At 40.2% G+C, this 8,760-nt stretch overlaps 1 protein-coding gene across 2 annotated transcripts in view; it reads left to right on the forward strand.

The window, feature by feature from the left end:
• Positions 1-8,073, forward strand: part of tekt2 (tektin 2 (testicular)) — a 31,786-nt gene extending 23,713 nt beyond the window's left edge. Inside the window, exons 9-10 of one of the 2 annotated variants that reach the window (XM_020513554.2) lie at positions 4,855-4,934; positions 7,749-8,073. In XM_020513554.2, the coding sequence (XP_020369143.2) occupies positions 4,855-4,934; positions 7,749-7,962 (294 nt within the window). In that variant the 3' untranslated portion in view covers positions 7,963-8,073. The remainder of the gene's footprint in view (positions 1-4,854; positions 4,935-7,748) is intronic. The other variant, XM_048612851.1, reaches the window with a different exon arrangement.
• Positions 8,074-8,760: the final 687 nt, after the last annotated feature.

Below are 8,760 nucleotides of genomic sequence, written 5' to 3' on the forward strand. Positions count from 1 at the left end.
TGACGTTTCGGGCCTAGACCCGAAACGTCAGCCTTCCTGCTCCTCTGATGCTGCTTGGCCTGCTGTGTTCATCCAGCTCTACACCTTGTTGTCTCAGATTCTCCAGCATCTGCAGTTCCTACTATCTCTGAAACTTTCTTCTTTTGCCCTGTTCTTTCAACAGCTGACCATGCAATGTCCCATCCTGACTCCCCTCACCATGCCAGCTGACATGATCATGTAAATGATTCCATTGTCGTCTCCTTTACAAAGTCACTGACACACCAGCGTTCTCAAAAAGCCCAACATGACTTCTCTGTCCTTTCAACCCACAGCCCATTTCGGATACCTCTTTCTTCTCTCATGTACATAAGAACTAGGAGCAAGAGTAGGAAATTCAGCTCCTTGAGCCAATCCCTTTGTTGGTGGCAAAATCATGTTAATTAAATGGAATTTTGACATCTGTTGCAAAAGGAATGAAGTATAAAAGTAGGGAAATGTTGTTGCAACTGTTTAAGACATTGGTGAGATCGCATTAAAGTACTGCATACAGTTTTGGTCCCCTCACTTGAGGAATAATGTAATAGCTTGGGGACTGTTCAGAGAAGGTTCGCTAGATTAATTCCAGAGCTGAAAGCCTTTTCTTGGGTGTAGAGATTAAGCAATTTAGGCTTATACTCTCTAGAGTTTAGAAGAATGAAGGAAAATCTAATCAAGACATACAAGATGCTAAAGGGAGTTGACAAAGTAGATGTAGAGCGGATGTTTTCCCTTGTGGAGCAATCTCGAATGTGAGGTCATACTTTTAGTGTAAGGGGTGGCTGATTAAAACAGATGAGGAGGAATTACTTCTCTCAAAAAGAGTTTTGAATCAGGGGAATTTATTATCCCAGAGTGCGGTGGACACTGGGACACTGAATGAATTTGAGGAGATAGATTTTTAATTAGCTATGGGTTAAAGGGTTATGGAGAATGGGTAGGAAAGTGGAATTAAAGCCAAGATGAGATCAGCCATGATTATGGCTGAATATGAGGACTCCAGAAGTCAATGTTTCACTCCCTTTATCTCTGATGTAAATTGTATCTTTTGGTGGTGCCATTGCAGAAATGAAATCGTCTTCCAGGTGTACAATGATGATGGCACCCAGCTCTGGCTCTCCACAATCTCTCTCAACTCCTCAATGAAGTCTGTGATGTCAGACTGCTTGTTGTGGATGAATTACGACTTCCTCAGTTAAATGTTAGACTGACCTACCACAAAATTCGTAACATTGTCACGAAATCTATCCCCCTCTTTGGCCATTGTCCCCCAACTCCATACCCTCTCCACAAAAATAATCTTTCACCTCCATAACAAAAGTTGCCTCCATCCGCTGTTAAACTGCTGAAATCCTCATCCATGCTTTTATCACCTGCAAACTTCAGAAAGATCCTGGCTGACCCCCCTATTCTATCCCACTGTAGATGTTGGTATATCCAAAACTCTATGTGTAATATAACATACAATAAGTCTGACTGACTCATTATTCCTGACCTGGCTGATAGGCAGTGGCACCCATACACCACCAACCCCAATCACTCGCCCCAACTTCCCAAAGATTCACATTTAAAATTCTCACCCTTATCATTGAATCCCTTTATGGCCTTACCCCTGCCTCTCTACCTTCCTCTAGCTCAACAACCGCTGGCTGCTTTTCATGCTTTTCACCATTACCAGCTTTGCCACTGGCTCAAGATATTGTTTTTCACTCCTTTTACCTAACCACATACTCCTATCCCTCTCATCTTTTAATATTCTACTTGAAACCCACCTCTTCGATAAAGTTAATGAGGTCTTCGATAAAGTTAATGGGGAGTCGATGACCTAATGATATTATCGCTGGACTGTTAATCCAGAGATTCAAATAACGTTCTGGGGACTGGGTTCAAATCCTGCCACAGCGGATGGTAGAATTTGAATTCATTAAATATCTGGAATTAAGAGTCGAATGATGACCATGAATCCATTGTTTCTTGTCGGAAAAAAACCATCTGGTTCCCTTCAGGGAAGGAAACTGCCATCCTCACCTGGTCTGGCCTACATGTGACTCCAGACCCACAGCAATGTGGTTGACTCAGCTGCCCTCTGGACAAATAGAGATGGACAATCAATGCTGCCTGGCCAGCGATGCCCTCATCCCAAGAATGAATAAAGGAAGTTTTTGGTCGCCCTTCAAAGTATTTCCTTCTTTGTGTACATTTTTCTGCAGCTTTGTGAAGCACTTTGAGATGTTTTTAAATAGGAAAAGGAGTTTATGATTTATCCTAGATCCTGTTCCACTATTTAATTATGGTATGACTGATCAGTACTTCAGCTCAATTATTTCCTCCTTTTCTCCATATCCAGTGATACCCTTTCCAACCAAAGCTCTATCAATCTGAATTTCAGTTAACTCATGATTCAGTCTTTGGGGAGAGAGTTTCAGATTTTTACTACCCTTTGTATAAAGAAGTGTTTCATGATTTCACTTCCAAACGGTGTTTATTCTCTAAGTTTATTTTCCCTTGTTTTGGATTCCCCCACCTATTTGAGAAAATAGTTTGTCATTCTGTACCTCGTATAATCCCTTTAATCACAGAATCTCAGTATTGTTGTGCTGCAGAAGGAGGCTATTCAGTTCATGTCTTTGCACTGGCTCTTTAGGCATTTAAACTTAGTCTCTTGTCTTTTCCCTGTAACACTGAATATTGTTTCTCTTTAAATAATTGTCCAATATCTACTTGAATGCCTCATTTGTATCTGCCTGCACCACAATCCAGGAAATGCATTCCAGACCCTAACTACTTGCTGTATGAAAACGTTTTGTTCTCATCTCAAACTTTGCAAAAACCCTCTGGTTCTTGATACAGTTACAAGTGGAAACAGTTTCCCACTGCCTACTCTGTCCAGACCCCTCACGATTTTGAAAACTTTTATCCATTTTTTTTTAGCCTTCTCCTGTCTGGGTAAAACAGTCCCAACTTGTACAATCTTTCCTCATAATTGAAGTGTTGCGTTTCTGGAACCATTCATGTAATCCTGCACACTCTCTGATGCATTCACAGCCTTCACATCGTATGATACCTAGATCTGTACACAATACTCTGGTTTCACCATTTTAAACAAGGTAATTAGCTCATCCCTTAACCTTAGAGTAGACTCAAAAAGCCTTTACAGCATAAAAAGAAGTCCTTTGGCCTATTATGTCATCAGCTGGTCATCAAACATCCATCTATTCTAATCCCATTTTCCAGCACTTTTCACATTTCAAGTGCTCACCTAATAGTTCTTAAATGTCTTTAGTGTTACTGCCTCTATGGATCTTTAAGGCAATGAGTTGCAGATACCCGCAACTCTCTGGGTGAAAAAAGTCTTTTCTTCAAATACCCTCTAAACTTCCTGCTCCTTATCTTAAAATGATGCCTCTGGTTATTGACCCCTGTATGAAGGGGAAAAGATCTTCCCTATCTACCCTGTCTAGCCCCCTCAGAACTTCTTACACCATAATCAGCTCTCCTGTCAGCTTTCTCTGCTCTAGGGAAAAGAAGGCTAGCCTACCTAATCTCCTTTCATTGCTGAATCACTCCAGCACAAGCAACATCCTGGTGAATCTCTTCTGTACCCTCTCTAGTGCAATCATGTCTGTCTTATAGTATGGTAACCAGAACTGCACACAGTACTCCAGCTGTGGCCTAACTCAGCCTGTAAACAGCTCCGTCATAACCACTGTGCTCTTGTATTCTTAATCGCCTTGTCTACTGGTCCTGTTGCTTTCAAGGATTTACAGATGTGCACACCAAGGTTCCTCTGTGCTTCCTAGGGTTTAACTGAGTACTCCCTTGTCCTACTAGTCCTCCCAAAATTCATCACCTCACACTTTTCAGGATTAAATTCCATTTTCCACTGTTCAGCCCATTTGACCAACCTGTCTATATGATCCTGTGGTCTAAGTCTTCCTCCTCACTGTTTACCACACCATCAATTTTCATGTCGTTTGTGAACTTTCTGATCATAGTCTACATTCATGTGTAGAGCTTTAATATACATAACGAACAGCAAAGGATCCAGCACCAAATTCTATAGTATGCCTCTAGACACAGATGTCCAATCACAGAGACACCCATCAACCATCACCCTCTGCTACCTGCCACTTAACCAGCTTTGGACCCAATTTATCAAATTACCCTGAATCTCATGGGTTCTTAGCTTTTTAACCAGTTTGCCATGCAACACCTTGTCAAAAGGTTTATTGAAGTTCGCTTAGACTACATCAACTGCACACTTAGTCAAAACTCCTCTCAAAATTCAAAAATTCATAAGTCTTCAACAATCCAGACAGCAAAAGCCAACTTTTTGTAACCTGACCTCATAATTTAACCCTTTATGTGCCATAATGGTTCTGCTGAATCTGCCCTGTTTCCCCAAATAAGGCCAGTGGATTTTTCCTGGTAGTTGGTGCACAAAAGTGAACATACTTCTCCAGATGGGGTCTGACCAAGTCTCTAACAACTGAAAAGTCACATTCTTTCTTTTGTGTTTTGTCTCCTTGAGATAACATAAATTCATGTATTTTGTTCTAAATGAAAATAATGTGAATTTACATATAAATACAGTTGCACAATTTCTTAATACAATATTTAGCCATTGTGATATTTGATATATTTACTTTACTTGTATTGTGTTGCATATAAGAGTAGGTATTGTATATGCTGCAGAATCTGGTAATGAGCGGGGGATGAAAACAAGGTAGAAATGGGTAAGAAGAATTGAGAGAGAGCTATCTTAATGTAAAGATATGTGAATTGATAAAGTTATAACATGCAACGTTTAAGAAACAAATTATTTCTCCCCTTCAGGCACAGTACGGACTGGTGGATGAGGTTCATCAGTTGGAGGGCACCATCGATGCACTCAAACAGAAACTTGCCCAATCTCAGTATGTTTTGTCTTCTCACAGATTAACTTGCTACATGTCAAATATTTGATTTCCAAATGCAAATCAATGTACTATTTAATGGTAAATCAAGTCTAGACTGATGCCAAAAAGGAATTGGTCGGGTTCATGTAATTTTACTTAAAAAGGAAATATTCAGTAGTACCATTAGTTTTAGGGTCAACATGGCAAAGATGTCACGTTTCAGATATCTATAGCATTTTTCCAAAACTGCCAATACTAGTATGGTAAACTTAGCAGTTTATTGGTTGTCAAATGAAGTCATTATATCCCAGTTGATGACTTAAAAGGACAATTGACCATAAGATCATAAAATATACGAGCAGAATTAGGCCATTCAGCCCATCAAAACTGCTCCACCTTTGGATAATGGCTGATATGTTTCTCAACCCCATTCCCCTGCCTTCTCCCTGGAACCTTTGATCCCCTTACTAATCAAGAACCTATCTATCTCTGTCTTAATTGATTCCAGCATTACTCTTCCTGTCCGGGTTCGATTCCAACCTTGGATGACCAACTATGTGGAGTCTGCACTTTCTCTCTGTGTCTACATGGGTTTTTCTCCAGGTGCTCCACTTTCCTCCCACAGTCCAAAGATGTGCAGGTTAGGTGGACTGGCCATGCTGAACAGCCCATAATATCCAGGGATGTGCAGGCTAGATGGATTAGCCATGGGAATGCGGGTTGTGGGGATAGGGTAGGGGGATGGGTCTGGCTGGGATGCTCTTCAGACTCCAAACTCTAGGGATTCTATTATTCTAAGATAATACAGTTGGCATGGGCAGTCCGGTGGGAGTGAGATTCACAATTTCTTTTTAAAGTTCTTAAAATGATGGAATGGAAGGTGGAGACAGCTATCCTTGTAGCTAGCCCTTTGATAGTGGCATCCCCCGAGAAGTTAGCACAATCCCCTTCACATCACATTCTTTAAAACCCAGCCCCAACCCTCACCGCAAAGCCCCCGGAACTCCCTATATCCAAGGTCAAAGGGGTTTCTTAAGTGGACCAGCCTGCAGTCCCAGTAGCCTTCAGTACGCAACTTTGGGGCTGTTGGAGCTGCCAGCCGATCAAATCATCCAGCAGCTCCCAGGGGAAGGACCTCCTCCCAGCAAGGGTCAGAAGTCGTGAGCCTGTTTAGCCAATCTGCTTGCTTTATTGCTGCGGGGTAGGTTTCTACCAGGACATATGGCTGGTTGCTGTCATTTTTTACGAACTTATTCCTTCCTCTGACATAAGCAATCTGTTCCCTTTCTTGCTCCCACCCCACACATCATTTTCAGCACTTTGAATCTTTTTAAGGCAGAAGTTGATAGATTCTTGATAAGCAGCAGGATGATACATTATCATGATAAGGCAGGAGGAATTATAGAATAATCAGATCAACCGTGATCTTACTGAATGATGGAGCAGGCTTGAGCGGTCAAGTGGCCTGCACCTAATTCATATACTCATTGCAATGAATTTTATTTTATATTAAAACTAAAATTTTTACTTTTGTTAAATTGAAGAGACACAATTGGAGGTAGAACATTTAATTATTGCAATCGGTCATTTAGGCCGTCATTCACCTAATTGCAATGTTATACCAGATTTTACAAATATGACCAGATATTATGATTTTAGTTACATGTTTGGTTTCTTTGGAAGTCCAAAGATACAGATATTTACTGAAAGAATGAACTTGCACAGTCCACTATTTGTAATAACAAAAAAAATTAATGCACAATAAAGCAAAGAACATGGATGCTAATAGCAACACAATCTTAAATAGTCAGCTACATCAAAGATGTTAAAAGTACAATAAACGCAGTTACTAATATGCTGAACCAAACTAGATAACTCAGATTCTTTTCATTGCCCCAAAAACCTCAAGTCAGATATCTATCAGAATTTAGAAGATTATCCAGTTGATCTGAACATTGTTTCAAGGATTCATATAAGGTTGACACTTCTTGGGCTTTTGCTGAATTCTCATAAGATCATCACTTCAATTTTCCTCCTAGACTCCCAATCTAATATCCGTGTTGCAAATATCTTAAATGTAACCACTTTGGGTCCAAATTCTCCTAGCTGTATTGTTTTTTTATCACTGGAGTCTGATCTCTAGCAATTCACTATGACTTCACTGACAGTCACAGAAGTCTAACTCACTGTTTGTCCTTCAGTTGTGTAGAGTTTAAAACGCTATTAGTCAGCACAAATAATTTCAACCATTTTGGCTTGAAGGAAATGTTTGCTGCAACCAACCTGTTCAAAATTAAATTGTTTGAAAATCGGAACTGCGCACACAGGAATTAACCACTCCTGTGAACATCTACTACTATCCATATCCTAATTGCTTGGTCACATGGTTTCTTGCTGGAGACAAGCTACTTTCACAAGGGCTCCTCTTCCAGTGAAACTGGTTTCTCTGTAAAGGTACTATCAACATATAGGTCTTTCTGCAAAAGCACATGAGACATCTCAGTAAGGAAAGATTTAATCTATTTTTTTAATATTATACAATTGCTTCACCAATGGCTGCTAGAGCACAGACTCTGGCATAACTGTGGTAAGAAACAAATAGCTCCAGCACCTTGCATTGTCCTACTCTAATGGCCTCATCATTGTGACCACTAAGATAGGAATTATATTTTCAAGCTTAAAATTGTGAGGTTATATTGTAGCTGATGGTGAAGTGTAGAGTTACTGTGCTTTCTGAGATAAATGGTGGAAGTTGCTGAAGGCAGAACAAAAAAAGTCTTTGAATGGTGAGAATGAGTTATAGCTGCTTTAATTCTGATTCCTGTGTTTCAGGGATGCTTTGACTTCTCTGCAAAAACAACTTGCACGAATACAAGAAGATATTGGCTTCAAGACTCACTCACTCTGCCTTGATAAACATAGCATGGATGTTAGAGCAAAGCTGACTACTCCACCTGAGAAATATGTATCAAAGACAGATAGCTTCCCTCGCACACCCAACCGACAGCTATCAGAAATCAAATGTCGGCAACTAGAATTATTATAATATGGGATCAAGTACAAAAAGGAAAGATACACTTGGTAATCTAATGCTGCATCTGCTGTTATCATGAATCTGTAGTGAAATGTGCTGTGTCACAAAGCAAATAAATAAATAAATATACAACATGCCTGGTAGCAGAGTACATGGTGTTGACAACTGAATAGAAAGTAAAATGTTGTTAAATTTGACAGGGTGCTGAAAAGATGTAAGATATTGTTAAATTTGACAGGGTGCTGAAAAGATGTACAAGGATGTTGCAGGGACTTGGGGGTTTGAGCTGTAGGGAGAGGCTGACTAGGCTGGGGCTATTTTCGCTAGAGCATCAGAACCTGAGGGGTTGAGGAACATGGATAGGGTGAATAGCAGGATCTTTTTCCTTGGGTGTGGGAGTCCAAAACTAGAGGGCATAGGTTTAAGATGAGAAGGGAAAGATTTAAAAAGAACATGAAGGGTAACTTTTTCATACAAAGGGTGATGGGGCGGGGTGGTGCATGTATGGAACAAGGAGGTGGTGGAGCCAGGTACAATTACAGCATTTAAAGGCATCTGGATTGGTATATGAATAGGAAAAGTTTGAGGGATATTGTCAAATGCTGGCCAATGGGACTAGGTCAGATTGGGATGTCTAGTCAGCATGGACAAGATGGACCAAAGTGTCTGTTTCCATGCTGTACTACTCTAGGACTTTAGAACAATGTGAAGATGTGATTTTAAATAAGTGAACTCATTCAATCTCTGTGTTATACATAAGAATACCCTACTACAGCAGTCGTTTCTGAATTCAAAAGAACTATTGGAATT

The sequence above is a fragment of the Rhincodon typus genome, chromosome 27 (genome assembly GCF_021869965.1).
Source record: "Rhincodon typus isolate 14 chromosome 27, sRhiTyp1.1, whole genome shotgun sequence".
NCBI lineage: Eukaryota > Metazoa > Chordata > Chondrichthyes > Orectolobiformes > Rhincodontidae > Rhincodon > Rhincodon typus.